This window comes from Ciconia boyciana, chromosome 3 (assembly GCF_034638445.1).
Source record: "Ciconia boyciana chromosome 3, ASM3463844v1, whole genome shotgun sequence".
NCBI classification, from domain to species: Eukaryota; Metazoa; Chordata; class Aves; order Ciconiiformes; family Ciconiidae; genus Ciconia; species Ciconia boyciana.
This window is the reverse complement of record NC_132936.1, coordinates 8,683,749-8,701,696: the sequence shown is the minus strand read 5'-3', so window position 1 is coordinate 8,701,696 and position 17,948 is coordinate 8,683,749. Positions and strand designations below refer to the sequence as shown.

General features: G+C 45.0%; 1 protein-coding gene across 10 annotated transcripts in view; it reads left to right on the top strand.

The window, feature by feature from the left end:
* Positions 1-17,948, top strand: part of KLHL29 (kelch like family member 29) — a 403,118-nt gene that overhangs the window by 357,696 nt on the left and 27,474 nt on the right. For all 10 annotated transcript variants that reach the window (XM_072858453.1, XM_072858445.1, XM_072858448.1 and 7 more), the window contains 3 exons: positions 7,813-8,011; positions 10,627-10,809; positions 13,572-13,752. In XM_072858453.1, coding sequence (XP_072714554.1) covers positions 7,813-8,011; positions 10,627-10,809; positions 13,572-13,752 — 563 coding nt within the window. The remainder of the gene's footprint in view (positions 1-7,812; positions 8,012-10,626; positions 10,810-13,571; positions 13,753-17,948) is intronic.

Genomic DNA, 17,948 nt, shown 5'->3' with positions numbered 1-17,948 from the left:
GAGAGAAGGAGAGGAGGATATATGTCAAAAATGCTACAAATGCCCATGAGCTATATTTTGGCAGTGACAGAGAATGGCAGTTCGGAGGCAAGATCCTACAGAGGAGAAGGGGTTGGTAACCATGAGAGAGCAGATGGAAGATCCCTGGTCTGCGGTTAGGCTATTGAGATGGTAGCATAATTTCTCAGGTACATTTTAAAGAATTGTTTTCAGGAATTCCTCCAAGAAAATGGAGAATCTGACAAGGAACAAGGACAATCCCAACTCTGCTCTGTGGTGACAAGGAGGTAATGATATATTCAGCTGGTATCCAATACCAGCACGTACAAATTACTTAAGTTCATCATAATAGGAAATTAATTGATCAGTCAATGTACTTAAGGGCATTAAGCTTCAGGAAAGGAGTGTTGGAATAAGTATGAAAAAGCAGCTTCCAAGGAAGCCTAAGTGAATTAGGCACTAACACTCTATTACGGTTCAATTAGGCTTCTTTGAAAAGCCCAGACTACCCTGGTGCTTTGAAATCCATTTGTGGGAAGAGCAGACAAATTCAAAAAGATGCCATAATGAAAGTGCAAGAAGCTCCAATTTCTCTGAAAGTGAAAAACGCAAGGGATGAGCGGTAACCCCTGTGATTTCCCAGAGATGGGCTGCTCAAAGAGCTCAGATTTAAATGAGGCTTTTGCAGACACACTCAGAGGCTGTACAGGCTTACAGAGGGAGAAGAAAAGGCAGCAGCAGGAACAGAATCAGTGCAAGAACATGCCCTTAGCTATATATTGGAGGAAGAAACTGCATTAAATAAAAAAAGAGAGGATGCAGGTGACATTAGCAGTTCCTTAAATTCCCCCCGTACGAAACTTCTAAGTTTTTTTAAAGGGATACCCTGGACTGAAAATCTGCTGAATTATTTCTCAGAAGTTTAAATTGGTTTGAGGAGCTCCCTTGTCTCCCAGTCCTCTCAGTCTCTTAATTTGTGGCTTTTCTAATATATTTTCCTATTTTTTGCAAAATATTTCTCTGCTGTTGCTGAAGCAATGGCCTTACAAAGACACACATCTGTGCGCAGCTCCTCGCGTGTGCTCACCTGCGTTGCCTTGTGCAGCACGTGGCCCCAGCGCTCAGGGTGGACCTGCAGAAACACAACTGTTTTACGCTGTAGGCAAGAAGCATTTTGGAGAATTATTGCGCATGGATTCGTGCATCAGTGTGTTGCAGGGATGGGTGTATCAGGAGTTGACTTGGTTTTGGGAAGCATCTTACAAGCTTCAGCCTTTTCGTTGTTGGCAGCATGCTTTTGTGGTGTGCATACAGGTGTTGGAATAGGCGACCTCCCATACACAAAAGGAACGCCACTCACCACTGTAGTAACCTTTGGGGGAATTCAGGGGGTTTATTTGGTAGAGTTTAGTCAGCAAGATAGAGATTTCATGGTAAGAGCGGAGTTTTTTTAAGCCTCAGTATCAGGTAAATTCCAAGTATGATGGCTCAGTGATTTATCTTCCTGCATATTTAGAAAACTCTAATCATATTACTGCTAGAAATTCCTACCCGCGTGCTGCTTTGCAAACAGTCCAGAGAAGAGGACAGCAGTTCGCTTTATGCAGCGCTGATGACATTATGGTGTTTAGTCAGCTGTGCTGCCATAAAGATGTCACGTTGAAACCTTATTTCAGGAAGACAGAGGGGCTGCTCTTTCCTTCTTGCTAGGCATGAGATTTATGCACGTGGCATCCCGCCACTGAGCCACCGGGTGAACCCAGCGCCTGCGGACCAGATTTTTTGCCACGTGTTTATCTCGTGATATTATGAGGCTGTCGGCTGACATCCTGCCAAGCCTTTTGGTTTAATCTGAAGGCAGCCTTGCAATTCCAAGAAGTCAATACGGGTGATTAATGAATATACCGAGTGCACCAGAGAGCTTAGGCTTGGATGTGACCTTGGGTGTTGGAATGTGCAGGAGGTTACTGGAAACACAGCAAGTCTTTGTAATACCCAGGGGTTAGATGTATCAAAGCAAGTACCCTCATTACCAAGGAGCAGGGCAGCGCCGTGAAAATGTAGCCGAAAAAGGCGTATTTCTGAGAATGGCAAAGCAGTGCACCAACAGCTTTGGCTTCCCCAGACCAGCCAGTTCCCTGCGGGCTTGCACTTGGAAACTTGGGGCCTGCAATATTTTGAATATCAGGTTGGGTAACCTGCCGGGGAAGCCTGGGCTGGGCTGGAGGTGATTGCGGGGAGTGACCGCTCTCGTCACCGCTCCAGCGCGCCTTCTTGCTTGGCCACCACGCCACGTGCCCAGCCATCGCCGTTGGCACAGCCTGCTGGGTGGCTCGTTACCTGGCCGCAGGGTAGCCATCAAAGGCTAGTGTCTGCTGTTTTGGGGGTTTGGGGTGGTGTTTTTTAATTAGAGTGCCCTCTTCTCATTTGAAGGAGTTTTATGCAGTGGGGAACTGATTCTGCTTCAGCTCTGTCCCTGATGGCTTCCTCCATCTGAGGACGTCCTGGCTGCAGCTCTCAGATCAGGCCGGTGCAAGACGTGGGGCGAGTCTGAACCCCGGGTTTATGTGAGACAACATAAATCTCCTTTGTAGCTCTCAAATGAATCAAATCTATTCCTACTTCATAAAGTTTTTAAAAACTCTATTGGAATTATGCATAAAGAGCTGAAACAGCAGTTTACTGGAGCAAAACCCTATTGTAATATGGGCAGTCTAACTTCTGTATTTGTATTTCTAGCTGAAGCCTGTTTCTTTAGGCAGATAGCACAAAGGGTCCTTTGTAGGAAGAACAGTAAACCAGAGAGACAGATGAGTTATAAGGCATAAGGGAAACATTATTTTAACCTCTCTGGGCATTACTTCAAAAATGTTAAAAATCTTCAGAGCTTTCCAGTGTAGCATTTAAGGAGCAGGAAATTTGACTCTGTCACAGTAAACATACTTCCTTTTAAAACCAACTGTATACTGTTGTAGCCCAAGTCTATGCAGGAGCACACTGAGAGTCCTTTTGGAGAATACCTGTGAGGATTTTATTGGATTAGAGATTTGAGAATAAAAAGGATTATTTTTAATGTGATACTGAAGAGGGTTTTGTTACTGAGACTTAGAAGATACCAGAACAAAGCCCACTTGCAAGCAAGTTTTCATAATACCGATATAATTAGTAGGAGAAGAAATGTCACAAGAAGTTTAGCAAAGTAAATGTCCTCACTCAAACTACCAGCCAGGAATAAAAAAAATACATTCAACTGTTTTGTAACCTGGTTTGCTCAAGCTCTGGCCTTACGAGATGGGAGTAACTTAAGTATGAACAGACTATTAGGGAAAGGCTTGAAAGGGTCAGCTTCAAGGTATAGCAGATCGTGTTGATCATATATTCCTCTGAGTCAACGCTGACCCAATGATAACATTTAGGCTTCCTTGTAGCGTGATCACAACCTTCTGAGCATGCCACCCAGGGCAAATGGACACCAAAATTCCCACCAGAGGGGAGAATTAATCACCCTCCAGTTTGGGTTGACGTCTGGTTGTAGACAGCTCAACGTGGCATGGTCTGAGGCATGGTCTGAGGAACACGCTCCCTTTCCCAGGAGCTGATGGCTCACAGTTTTAGGCCAGAAGGGGACATTGATATTCTCTGCCTCCCCTGGTGCGTGATGCATCCTCTCAGTTCAGATTGCTCTGGGGACTGTTAAGTGTGTTGACTAAATCTCTATTAATTATAACATGAGTTTAAACATGTCTAGCTGACAAGTAAATACTTGCTTGTATGTAGCTATTTAGGTATCTGAATTTAGAGCTGAATCTCTCCCCCGAAATGTTTAGGTAATTAAGAAAAGATAAGATCTCCTAAGATTTTTCTTTCCCTGTTTTTATGAAACACACTCGTGATTGCAGGCTGGTTGAAGACCCTGCTTTCAGTTCAGCCACTGAAATCGGTATCAGTGAAACAGGTGCCTTGAAGCAGGCCAGATAGCAACTCTCAAAAGTCGCTACTTTACTGTGTCCCCAGTGACTGTCCCAAAAGCCTTTGCTCGGGTGGCAGCAGTGCCCTGGCTCCCGCAGAATCACCCCGGCTGTGCACGGCACCGCGGGAGTATCCGGCAGCATCACTGCTCAGCAAGGAGGTTATGGACTAGAGCCTCTGCTGGTGCAAAACCCGAGCAGCTCCCTTCATCCAAGGGGAGGTTCACGTCACCTGAAAAACCAGTCCTGACGGTGTTCAAAAACTTCCCTAGCATTTTAAACAATATATTTGTTAGTTTTTTGCATAATGGTGTCCATTTTCAAGGAGCTGAGGCATGGTCTCCCATGTTTATGAGTTGATAACTCCTAATTTTAGGCCAGAAGGGGCATTAATATTCTCTGCTTCATCCTGGCATGTGATGCAGGTTGTAGAGTAGTCATAAGTGATTCCCAGCAAAGATCTGAGAAATATTTCTACTTGTCCAGCCAGCGCCCACAGCTGAGTAGTGAGAAGAAAATATCCTCAGAGTTACAGGCGCAAACCGCAACTCCAGGGACCCGAGGTTGTTGTCTGCTGAATTTGGCAGTGTGCCCTGCGCAGGTATTCTGCTGTTTTAATAAAAACCGGTAACATCAGTAGGTGCAGTAGATATTTCATAGCTGTATAAGGAACAATGGAAAGACAAGAGAAACTGGAGAGCAAATAACAGATGGTATGGTAAGGAGGTTGAAATGCTTTACAGTGCTTATTCCAGTCTTAAATGAAAAGGATAATAGTAACAGGATATTTAGTACAATCACAGCTAACAGAGCTAGGAAGCCTTCATAAGGGAGAACCCAAAAGAAAAAGGCTGCTGATTGCCTAAATCACTTGAATATTCTTAAATCAGCGAGGCTAAATGAAATTCACCCTTGACTATAGTGCTTAAAAGAGCTGGTGCGAAAAGCCATTGGTTTATAAAAGCCTCTCCTGTCTTCTAGAGATGCTGCGATGGTGCGTACTCTTCAAATCCCTTGGTGAAAAACACTGCCATTATATGTACCCTTAATGCCATCAGCGGCGAGCCCGAGTCGCGACTGCGCGCAGTTGTGCGCACACACACACACACACACAGAGCCGGCTTTTTTTAGCTGTTTGAGCAAAAGGAAGAATAAGAGGGAAAAGTGACATCAGTTTTGATATGTGACATTAACTTTCAAGCTGATGAAAGGGAGCAACATGTTCTAATTACTATTCCCCTTCAAAATAAGCCATGAGCTCAGATAAAAGAGGAGAGAAGGGGGGGGGGGAATCCAGGAGAGAAACAGAATCACATTTTCTCACTTATCTAATTAAAGCAAGGTGGGCGAGCGAGAGGGAGAGCTCGCTGTGCTCAGGCAGTGGTGCTGCCCTGTTTATTCTGGGAAAGGTGGGAGATGGAGGCAGTCGCTCTGCCGGGCCCGTGGGAATTGTCCGTCCCTGCCGGAGGGGAGCTCTCTTCCCAATGCGAATTCACACTCGACTTTGGAACATCCTGGTGCCTGTTGAACCCCATGTCCTAATTTAGTGGCCCAACTGTTTGTGCCTGTGTTTTGCCTTGGTTCACGGTACGGATGCTTCCAGCGCAGACCTGCCTCGGGAGCATCAGGGGCAGCTCTGGCATGTCCCACCGCACCGAGGGAAGGTGCTGGCTCCGCTATAGACTCCACGTATTTTACAACTTTATTTAAACTGCCCTTTAGTGACTCGTTCTGCTTCCTGAGCAGCCTGTAGTGGAGATTAACCTCCCCCCCGGGGGCTGTCTGGCTCATCCCCGTTATACCAACTATCCGCGTTATTCCTGTGTCCTGATGCCACGTTTCATCTTGGCTCCTGTGTAAGGTTAAACGCCCCCAACCTTTTTAAAAAAAGCACTTCCTGAAATCAGAGCTTTGCCACCCACTGCCATATGTCCACTGCTCCCTCTCCTACAAGGTACCGTTTAATGACATTAAGGTATCTGCAGCCAAGTGCCTGACATTTGTGACTCCAGGGAAGGGGAGCAGGCGTTTTACCTCCTAGAAGGCACCTTAGAAATGGATTTCAGCAAGGGAAAAGAGAGGAGTGCCTTCTTTTCTGGTTTGGAGGCTGATGAAGTGATCTCAAGTCCTGCTCGGCCCTGTGCCACACCAGAGGTAATAGCGAGGAGCCACGGACTCGCTGCTCACATGGGGGTTTTTTTTCAGATGAGGAGCACTGTCATTTTTCCGTCCCTCTTGCATCACCCAAACAACTTTTTTGTCCCCAAACAACTGCACGGTGGCCAGGCCTCAGCTTTTCAGGCTATGCCTAAAATTGCTGGCCCCTGTCAAGGAGGGCCGGTGAGCAGGGGGCTGGGAATCAGCCTGAGACCCTCATCGTCTCCCTGCTGCCGTGGCCCCACAGGCACCCATGGGGCTCAGCTCCCCACAGGTAGTTACATCCTCGCTTTGACAGAGCTTGCACCAGGCTGATGTGGCTCTCTGGCAGGAAAGCGGTGCGAATTCCTGCTGCGAGGAGAAATCCTCTGTTTTCCTCCCAAATGAAGCCTGCTTGTTCAATTTGGGTGGGGAAAGGGGAAGCCCTGGAAGCAGTCCCGGGTGTCACTGCATCCTCACCTGCCTGGCCAGCCCTCCCATCTCGCTGTGCCCCTGCCCCATTCCCATCCCTGCTCCTGCTGTGACTTGGCTCTTGCATGCTGCAGGGACAGGCATGCTGCTGGAAAAGAAAGCAAGAGCCAAGTAGCTTCTGGAAGACCGGAGGCATCTGCAGGCCAGCAGATGCTGCTGGCACCCAGCGTTTCTCAGGACCAGTTGCACGGACCTCAGGAATATTTATTTGCATCCTGGCCTCAGTCCCAGTTGGGATCTTTGGATGCTGCCACTATATGAATATTTATTACAGCAGATGATTATCTTTTCTTGCTGTGCACCCTTAGTTTGCATCCTGTTTGTATGCATTTCTTCTCAAGAACCGCATTTTCCTATTACTCTGCTTTTCACTGTACTCTTGTGCTGTGTTGTGATATAACCAATTATATATAAAAAGAATAATCTGGGGATGGGCTCTCGGTTTTTCGATTGCAGTTTTCTCTCTTGGGGTTTTGTTCTCCTTTAAGCCATGTTCAGTGACAGACAGCTTCATTTGCTCAGATGTCCTTTGCCCTCCGAGGTTTAATGTATTTATTTAGAAGATGAAACTTACTGTCAGTATTTGTATAGCACCCTCTGGAGTCTGACTTCCCAAAATCTAGAAGTACATGATTTGTTTCACCAACAAATAAACCCTATTAATTAAAAGATTTTTAGCAAATTGGCTGATACTGTTCAGTCTCTGCCACAGCAGTTGTTGAAATCCACCCTATTTACCGGCTTTTGTTTCACATTTATAGTGCCAGAAAAGGCTTATTTGGGTTTTTTTTAATTGGGTTTTTTTATTGGGTTTATTTTTTTTATTTATCAACAACCACACTCACATTTCAAGGTTAATTCAGAAAACTCAAAAGCTTACTCCGTGTCTCCAGTGCACAAGGTGTTATATTCAGCCTGAGTTCAGAGTGAGCTTTTGTTTCAAAAGTCCCTCCATACAGTGCTATATAACAAGAGTTGCCACCTTTTGAAGATTATTTTCAGTCTCCTAGGACCAAAACCAGCCTGGGTTGGGGAGCACTGAGGGCTGCGTTGTCTCTGTCCCACCCGATCGCTAGACAGGGCTTGTATGCAGCATCCGTGGCAAGTGTCTTTCCAGGTTGGGTGACGGGACGGTTTGCAGGGAAGGAGGCAGAGATGCGGAGCGGCTGAACTCCAGCACGAAGGCTGCAGTGTGTTATTATTTCCCCCCGCACAGTATGCTGCGGAGCTGCTGGCCGTGGTGCGCCTCCCCTTCATCCATCCCAGCTATCTGCTAAATGTTGTTGACAACGAGGAGTTGATAAAGTCTTCGGAGGCTTGCCGGGATCTAGTGAACGAAGCCAAACGTTATCACATGCTGCCGCACGCCCGACAAGAGATGCAGACGCCGAGGACCCGGCCCAGGCTCTCTGCAGGTAAAGCAAAACTTCCTTCAACGACACCAGCTCCCTGGTCCGGCGGTTCCCAGGCATGGCCAGGACATGCCCTGGGATGGGGCATGGACCTCAGCTCCTTCCCTTGGCTGCTTCTCAGAGCCTGGTGATATTTCAAGCTCAGTTTTCCATTTCTGCTTTGCTCAAGTGTTTAGGAGCTTCTCCCAATGGTCAGACATGAGTGTGGAGATGTACGTTTCTGAAACTAGATTTTAAGGAGCCAAATTTTTAAGAATTACTAGTTTGGGCAGAGACCGTGACATTTCCCCGTTGTCCTGAAAGTGAGCCCCTTGCTCTCCGTGCCTCAGTTTCTCGAGCTGCAAAAATAGGTGACAAATAACATTTGCTTTTTGCCGTTCAGCCTCTTGCAGGGAGCAGCTGATTAATATTCATAAAACAGCTTCACTTTTGCAGCCCACTTTCATACAGCGAGTCTTTACACTACCAGTTCAGGCTGTTTGCGGCCTCCAAAACCAATGGATCACACATGATATATTCCCTTATAAAAACCCAGCAGCTATGGAGAACTGTGCCGCTTCAAGAAGTTTCTCACCTGAGGAAGACATGCATTTTCCTTTCTGGAAAAATACATGAAAATACCCCAAGTGCCCAACTCACCAGCAGAGCCCATCTCATGGTAGTGTGAGAAATACCCTAAATATTTGTTGAACAGAGAGCAGTACAAATACCATGTAGGAACACTGCATCCAAGGAGTCAGATGAAACAGGTGAATTGTTTTAACGTGCTGCCTGTACTTCTGCCTCCCGTAAGTACAATCACAAAGCCAGGCAAAACTTTCTGTCGCTGCCACTAATGCTAATGTGGCACAGAGATGGCATATCAAACCACAGCATTTGCAGCTTCTGGAGACTGCCTCATCAAGGCACCTTTCAGAAGGATGAAGTGTAGAGGACTTTCAATAACAATCTACCCTAAAAAGTCTTTCATTGAAGACGACTAACGGTGTGATGTTTGAAGGGATTTTTGAAAAGTGCTTATTTTATGTATATAAAATTGTAGGTGTAATATGAACCATTTCCAGAAGCTTGTTGATGAGGGAAAAGTGATTCTCTTGGGGTACGAGAGGGTGATTATAGTTTTTTAGGTCAGAGTCTAATTATATAGAATCATGTTATTTTGCATATCAACGGCATTCATGTAGGCACAAAGGATCTCTAAACACCCTTTGTGGACTCGCTGCAGCATGTCACATGCGCTCTCGAGGTCATTGATTGTAACCAAGTTATGTCTTGCACAGGTGATTAGATTTTCTGGTGTGGCACAAAAATAATGGTCTCTTGTTACTGAGAAATATTTATTTAAAACTGTACAGCACTTTAACTTAATAACTTTTAAGAGAGTAACCTTGCTCGAATGACACAAATACATTTTTTGAAAAAGCTAATGAAGAATGACGATAATCCATTACTCTGAAGACGCATTTCTCTCTGCTGCAGCTCCTAATCTCTCTTGCTGGCAATCTCACTTCTGCGCTTCTGACCCCCCCACCTGTGCACACTTGTGTCTAGGCTGGGCACCGTAACACATCACAGCAACGGGTCCAGCCGCGAGCACAGCTCCTGAAATAGCGATTCCTTCCAGCTTGTGGCCTCGTGGTCCTGCTTCTGACCCTACCTCTCCTGGCAACAAGTTGCACTGGGGCTTACAATTGCTGCAGAAACATTTTTAACGCTTCTGCTAAATGCTAAATCCAAACTATCCTCAGCATTTGACTCTTGGGGTTGGAGCCAGAAAACATCCCAGAGTTAAACTACAACCCGTCACTGCGGAGATGAGTCTGGAGTAACACTCAGATCAGATTTGACTCAGCTCTGGCTGTAAAGTGGGAATAAAAACTCTGAGATGCAGATTGCAAAAGTTTTGTCCGTTTGCACGAACAGAGAATTTGGCTTGCGGTACACTCTGCGTGTTAGGGGCTTGGGCCCACTGTTCAAGCACAGATAAATCTCAGTTAATAACCATATTAGGGCAGGGGCTATCTACATCTGGAAAACCTGCTTTGTCTGGGAAAAGCAGAAAAAAAACCCAATAGAAAATGATCTGTTCATAGCGTATATGGAGAGAGAAAATCATGTTGAAGAACCATAACCATAGCCTAAATCTCCTCTAGACATTAGCTTTTAGTGTGAGAACACCTTCTTCAGGTTAAAGTCCAAACATAGTTTCCCTGGATAATGGCCAAGCTCCAAAGCCATCACAATCCTTGACAAAATTCCCGTTTTCTTCAGTGGAACAGGAATTTGCTACGTGCAAGTCTCACGCAAAGACTGCTGAAGTCAATGGACATGGCCTTTACATGGAAAGGCCTTTTTATTTCTTTCCCCTTCAAGTTTTGCCCAGATGGCATGCTCCCTCCCAGGTTCTCCCAAGCGTGTTCATAGTGTCGTTCCTCACCCACTGCTCTCCCCCCCACACACACCCTTTTTTCTCACCCTTCCTGGTTTGATTGCACAGTCTAAAACAGATTTATATACGATACATTAAAATTACCCTGACTGCCGAGTATTTTTTGATAGGCTCCTGCCTGGTTGAGAGATGTCACTTTTTTATAATATTTCTCTTACTTGAATCCTAGGTGTAGCCGAGGTAATAGTCTTAGTTGGAGGTCGTCAGATGATTGGCATGAATCAACGTGCTTTAACAGCAGTCACTTGCTTAAATCCTCAAAACAACAAGTGGTACCCATTGGCCAGCCTGCCTTTCTATGATCGAGAGTTTTTCAGCGTGGTCAGCGCTGGGGACAACATCTATCTCTCAGGTAAGCATCAGATTTCACAGAATCACAGAATGGTTTGGGTTGGAAGGCACCTTCAAAGATCATCTAGTCCAAGCCCCTGCCACGGACAGGGACATCTTCCACTAGATCAGATTGCTCTAAAGCCCCATCCAGCCTGACCTTGAACACTTCCAATGATGGGACATCCACAGCTTCTCTGGGCAACCTGTTCCAGGGTCTCACCATCCTATTCGTAAAGAATTATGTCCAATCTAAATCTACCCTCTTTCCTTTTAAAACTGTTGCCCCTTGTCCTGTCACTAGAGGCTCTGCTAAAAAGTCTCTCTCTGTCTTTCTTACAAGACCCCTTTGTTTATTGAAAGGCCACAATAAGGTCTCCCTGGAGCCTTCTCTTCTCCAGGCTGAACAACAACTCTCTCAGCCTGTCCTCGCATGAGATGTATTCCACTCCTCTGATCATTTTTGTGGCCTCCTCTGGACCTGCTCCAAGAGGTCCATGTCTTTCCTGTGCTGAGGGCTCCAGAGCTGGACACAGAACTGCAGGCAGGGTCTCACCAGAGCGGAGCAGAGGGGCAGAATCACCTCCCTCGACCTGCTGGCCACGCTTCTTCTGGTGCAGCCCAGGATATGGTTGGCTTTCTGAGCTGCAAGTGCACATTGCCAGCTCATGTCCAATTTTTCGTCCACCAGTACCCCCAAGTCCTTCTCTGCAGGGCTGCTCTCAATCCATTCATCCCCCAGATTTACTGGGCTGGGAGAAAAGTTTCCTCTGTACAACGTAGGACATGCAGGAGTTTTACCCAGCTGCTCCTGGGGAAAAAAAAAACAAGACAAGTGGGAGGGAGGTTGGGAGAGAGGGATTTCCCTGCTTTTATCATTCTCCATTTCTCTGCGGCATTAATGTTCTCTCAAAGCAGTCAACACAATATTTTGCAGTTGCAACGTGAAGAAAATAGGTCTGACAACCATCAAGCATGCAAAGAGGTTTCACTGCCATAGAAACACAATTTAAAATACTGGCTGTAGTTGAGTCTAAATGGTGGGTTATGGAATTTGAGACAGACAGGCTGAACTGCTGAATATGTGACCTACACTTACAGTATTTGCTTACAGGAGCATTCATGTTTTGTAGTTGTTGTTGAGACCTCTCTTTTGACAGTAGTCACTAGCCCTATAATCTTCTTAGTTGCAATGAAACTGAGACCACACTCCTTAAAAGGCTTTAACTCCCAAAGTAGCTGTCTACACTGCGCCCGTAGCATCACGGTGTCTGTTTTTTTGCAGCCTGGTGGTATCTCTGCTTGGCTGGAGGGGTAAAAGCAATTCCCACCAGGCCATGCAAGGGTGCTCTGATGGCAGCTGAGTGGAGGTTTGATGACAGAAAGAGGAGCCTGGGCAGGGAGGTGCGGCTGTGTGCGATTCCAGGGTGTAGCTGGGAGCGCAGATGCACCAGGCAGTACCAGTAAGGGGTTACAGCTGTTGCCTTTCCCTTGGCGAGTTCCCTCACTGCATTTGCCACAGTAAATTGCTGCCTGTGGTGCTAAATTCCATTAATACTGCATAGAGGCCCTAAGGATTGATTGGAAATTATTTCTTGACCTTTTTTTGCCCATGGTCGTTTTGCTGCTGGAGCGAAAGCCTTCTATGGAGGCTTTTGTGGGATGTTGACTTTTAGTTATTCTTAGCTGAGGTACTTTCCAGTATGTAGAGCCATTTTAGGCTGTGCCATATCTGCTAACAAAAGCTGTTGAATCCTAAATTCAAAGATTATTTCAGCTCTTACCCTTGAATCTGGATGAGCTGATGGTATTCGGTGGCTACAGTAGGAGAGGTGGAAGTCCCTTATGGCTGGAAACCTAGCTGAGTGTCGGTGGATATTTTGCTTTGCTCAAACTTACAAGACACGGGAAAGAGGGAAGGGGAACCAACAGAAGTGGGAATGAACTCCTGCAAGCTCCAAGTACTGGACCCCACACTGCATAGCATAGGTTTGGAGAGCAAAATACCAAGGAGGAAGCCTGGTTTTCTCATTAAACCACAGAACTGAGTCTAGTTTCTTTTCCTGGCTCGTCCACTGGCTCCTAGTGTGGTCTCAAATAAATCACTTCACCTCTTTATGCTTCAAAATGGGGATAGTAAGACACCCCCTAAGTGGCTACCTTGGAAGCTTCAGTCAGAAGTTAAAAAATGACCAATATAAATATTTCACTGGAGCATCTTGAACTGTTTTACAGGAGTGGTACAGCTGGTTCTTTCCTTTATCAGCAAATGAAAATAAATAAGAAATTTGTCCCTGAAAATTAGACATTAAGCCTACAGTGCAAGTATTGGCTTTATTCTGCCCATGTATATGTTGCTTCAATCCATCACTGTGTTAAGCATTTTAGATTTCAGACTGGCCTGTGTCTCGCAAGCCAAGATAGGCTCTGCCTCCTGACACCTTCTTGCAAGTGTTGCAGTAATTTAATAGAGTGGAAGTTATTTATGAACACTGAAAAGGGTCTATCCCCTTATGTACATGTCCCTCGTAGTCTGACATCTTGATTTCTTCATGTCATCTTGTTAAAAAAATACAGCCTTTGGGGCGCGTGAATAAATGACACAGATATGCATCATCGGAACAGATGCTCAGTATTGAGGGTGATTTATTTTAATTAGTCAAATGTCATTTGAAGAGTTTTTACTTTGTAACTGGCTTTGATTGCTGTGTGCAAAGCTGCTGCCATTCCAGGATCTCATGTAATTCTTCCCTTTTCTTTCCCTCACCCGCACGTCGGTGCCAGGCGGCATGGAGTCGGGTGTCACGCTTGCTGATGTCTGGTGTTACATGTCCTTGCTCGATAACTGGAACCTCGTGTCCCGCATGACAGTCCCAAGGTGTCGACACAACAGTCTGGTGTACGATGGGAAAATTTATACCATTGGAGGGGTCGGTGTGGCAGGCAACGTTGACCATGTGGAAAGGTAAAAAAAAAAACAAAAAACAAAAAAAACCCACATGCTGTTTGCTGGAGCTTTTTCTTCATGCTATGCTAAAGGACCATTTCCCTTTTAAAGGACACATCGAATGGGCCGTATGTGTTAAAATAAGCTTTTATAACAGCTAAGAAAGGAGGAAACTGTGCAGGGTTAGATTTCTTTTTAAAGCTTCAGTGGAAAGCATTGTTTCAAAACCAAAGATGAAAGCTGCCAGTTTGTTTGTCTGTTTGCTCAGGGGAGGGAAGAGAGGAATTAAGGTTCTTTGGACACTTTACACAGATTATGCAACGAGCTAATAAACTTCCTTTCAATTTAGTACCAATGAAAGTCTTTACAGACGGCAATTTTTTTTTAAACCCAAAAAAGCAACGGCAACATAAGTTTCTCACACGCGCTCTCCTGGTAAAGCACCTCAGCCTTGACCTGGCTGGAAGGAAGATCCTCCCTTCGGTGCTCTTGGCCTGGGGCTGGGACCTGCCAAGCTCCGAGTAAAACAACCGATAAATGGAAACAGTTTTGAATTCCTGGCCAAGAGGGGCAGAATAGAGATGGGAGAGAATGGAAATTTCTCTTTTCAAGAAGGCTCCAGATATAAAAATTTTCCTTTTCTCATGTGGAACTTAAAAAAAAAAGGAAAGAACAAAAGCACAAAAGAAACATTTCACAAAGTAGAATTCCAAAACCAACTAATTTCATGTCAACCATAACATTCGATAAAACCATAAATTTTATATGCATATCCATGTTTTCATTAAAAATAGAAATGCAGTAGATAAGAATATTCCATTCCAAAAAGATCAATACAGCCCTAGCCTCACCCAAACACTTAAGAATGTGTTGTGACAATAGATTAATGATACATTTTTGTGAAATGTTTTTCCTTAGTGAATCTGGCAACCAAAAATGGGAGGTTTTTTTCTTTTTGTCAGTTTTAAGTGCTGAATTTGAATACTTCTTCAGCAACATTTTGAAGCAGGCAATTCCCAGTAAAAGTTGCCTTAACAGGCGAGCCAAAAAAGGGATAGGTCATTAAGAAAGATTTGCAAAAAAAAGAACATTTTTCAAAAGGTTAGGATTAAAGATGCTTTCAATCTGTTATTTCTGGATTTTGGTGCTGCAACATTTATGTTCCATTTACGCGGGGGGTGTTTATTTTTTCATTTAAGTAGATACCGTAAATACTGAATACCAAAACCTGTATTAAAAGTTTAAATAATGTTTCAAAGTCAAACACACAGGAAATGAGGAAATGCTGAAAAGAAAGTTTCCTTCTGCAGATCTTTTGGTACTTTTTGGTACAATCTTTAATCGTGTGATCACTGTTTTTTTCCCCAGACGATTTCTGCCTAGTTCAGTGCATGGGACAGACCAGTTTGGGGAATGTTTGCATGGCCAGGGAGGTCTGATCTGGTGCTGAGTGATCACCAGTCACATATAGTTTTGTGTTCCTCTGTGTTCACAAATTTGGCGCTATTTTGCCCAGGAGACAAGGATGTGACAAAAGGAAAGGACATGTGCTGTGGGACAAGGTGTGCAGGTAGCCTTGCCTCCCAGCCCAGGCACAGGCTGAAGAACTGATGTTGGTGAAGATGCTATCAGCAAGTCAGGGAAACGCAGGCAGCAAAGAATGAATGACAAATAATAGCAGTGAACGCAACACGTGAGCGTTGCTTCCCTCCTCACTCTGAGCTTAAGGTGGGCACTGCCCTTGAGACTTGCCTTGAAGAAAATCTCACCGTTTTATGCAGATTTTTTTTCTGATTTCTGAAGGTGTTCATCCTGTAATTTAAGTCAGTAAATTTTTAACTAACAGCAATGTGTTTGTGAACGTGGGAGGGAGCAAGCCCAGGAAAGAGATGCAGACTTGCATTCCACCTCTCGATAAAGAGGAACATCAAAATAATGCTATTGCAGATAGGTGTCTTGATAGATGTCACTGATTGCATGATCTCTTTCAATTTTTCCCAGAGTCTCATTTCTTTCTCTGCTCTGATTCCCATGGTCTCTCTTTAACAAAGCATCCAAAACATCGATCAGTTGAATGAACCCCAAATCAAGCAAAGTCTCCCCCTCTCCTTCCTTCTCATCTCAGTCACCCAAGCTGTTGCCACAAGTGACGTTACAGCCTGCAAAGTCACGCTCAGGCCCTCGGCGTACCCCGCGGGGCTCTGAGAGCAGCCGTGCTGGTTTTCAGTTGTAACAAGCCCACCAAGAGACTTTTATGGGGGGGAAGGAGCAGATTTCCTCCCTATCATTTCAGTGCACTCTGTCTCGACCACAGTAAGGATGTCTTGTCATGGGAATTTGCTTAATGCATGGTTATAATTAATCTGCTATTGTCTATAAAGTGACTTGTGAGATGCAACCATGGAAAAAGTGCAACATTTGGGTTACGCCAAGAAATGAGAGCGGTTTGGGGATGTTTCCTTTTTTATTCTTTGTATTAAAATGACAGTGAGGATGGCAGAAGCAAAGCACGGCATGGCTGAAGCCGTGCATTTTAGAAAGGATGTTTCAGGGTGTGCTGTTAGAAATGCAGGTGAGAAAAAGCTGACCCTCATAGCTGTACGGAGCAAAGTCAGGCCTTTTCAGACAAAAGCATTTCCCATTTGGACCAGGCAGCTAATTTGTGCAAGTGTTCAGGAATTTCAATCACTGTACCTACTTTTGCAAGCAATGAGGCTTTCTGAATTTGGGTTGCAACTTTTAAAAAAAAACTATTAAAATACAGAGTAAAGCCACTTTAATTGCTCATTTGTCTGCGGCCGTAAGCGTTGTTAATGCTCACTTCTTGATTTGGCCTTCTCCCACTGTATTTCTATGTATGTGGCCTGCACATTCCTTATCAAATATTGTGTTGCTTTGGATGGGACACTGAGATACCACCTTGCAGCAGGGTGTAAACCTCTCTGTCATTCCAGCAGGTCTTACAAAAGGACTATATCAAAATAATAAGGTGACACGATCATATGCTCCAAGTCAGGTGATGCCAAAAATTACATTTACCTCTGAGGTTAACATTGTTCCCCTCAGTGTTGAATTTCAGGGTCATGCGCTCTTGGGTTTTGGTTTGGTTTTCACCCCAAAGGAGGCATCTGAGATTATAGCCCTGTTAACCGACCCAGATGGAGGTACGGGGGCTCATCCAGGCCTGATGCATGATGTGGTCCTGGGCTGTGCCACCAGTGTGAAGGACAACGCACTGGACACCCTGCCTCGCTGGGCCACCTACCACCTCCCTTTGTGCACACGCAGCTTATCTTTCCCAACCACATTTTGCTTTCTGCTTGCTCAGTTAGCTCAAGCATGACCATGCCCAGCTTTGGCCAGGTTTCGATGCATTTTCGCTGGCGTGGTGGAGGGCACATCTCTGGTCCAAAGTGACCTACCCTGACCTCACCAGTTAGCAGCCCCAGAGCATGCAGACTGCAGGGTGTCACCACAGAGGGTCTTTGAAGATGGAGAAAATAACATTTTCTCACGGTTTCTTTCTTGTTCTCCACCTGTTTTTCCTGGAATTCTTGGAATATTTCATCCTAAATGGTTAAAATCTTACAAAGACGGGTTTATTGCATTTTGTTTTTTAGAAACAGATGTCAGACCATTTTAGCTATACATGCCACTACCTGACTGCACCTAATACATCTGCTGCACCCTTATAAAGCATTAAAGCAAGTATGGACCACCAGACTCCTAATGATTTGTGGCATCGGCTCCTGTGCTCCTCTCTCCTTGTTTTCGGTTGTGTCACTGATGCGGAAGGGTGCAGCCTCAACCAGAAGTTCTGGTGCCACTTAAATCAGTGGGTGTTTTCCCATCAGCTTCAATAGGGCTGAGACTTTTTACCCTTTATCTGCCATTTGTCTGTAAAAAGGCAGTAAAAATTCTGGCTCGATGGGTAGTATTACGGGACTATCACAAACAGACGAGTAGAAGTCATTCGTTACTCATCTTAAAACAATATGCATGTGCCAGAGGGTCTGAGTTATAAGTCCATTTTTGTGGCTGTACATGGGTATATGTTCAGGGAGAGTTATGTTTTTGGAATGAGTGTTTAGGGAAATAACAGCACGACTACAGTTCTCCATCAAGCCCCTCTGGCAAGTTTCTGTGTGACAGGGAGTGAGTCATTAGGTGTTAGGTGAGAGGGTATTACACTTTCTGTCTTCTTCTGAGATATG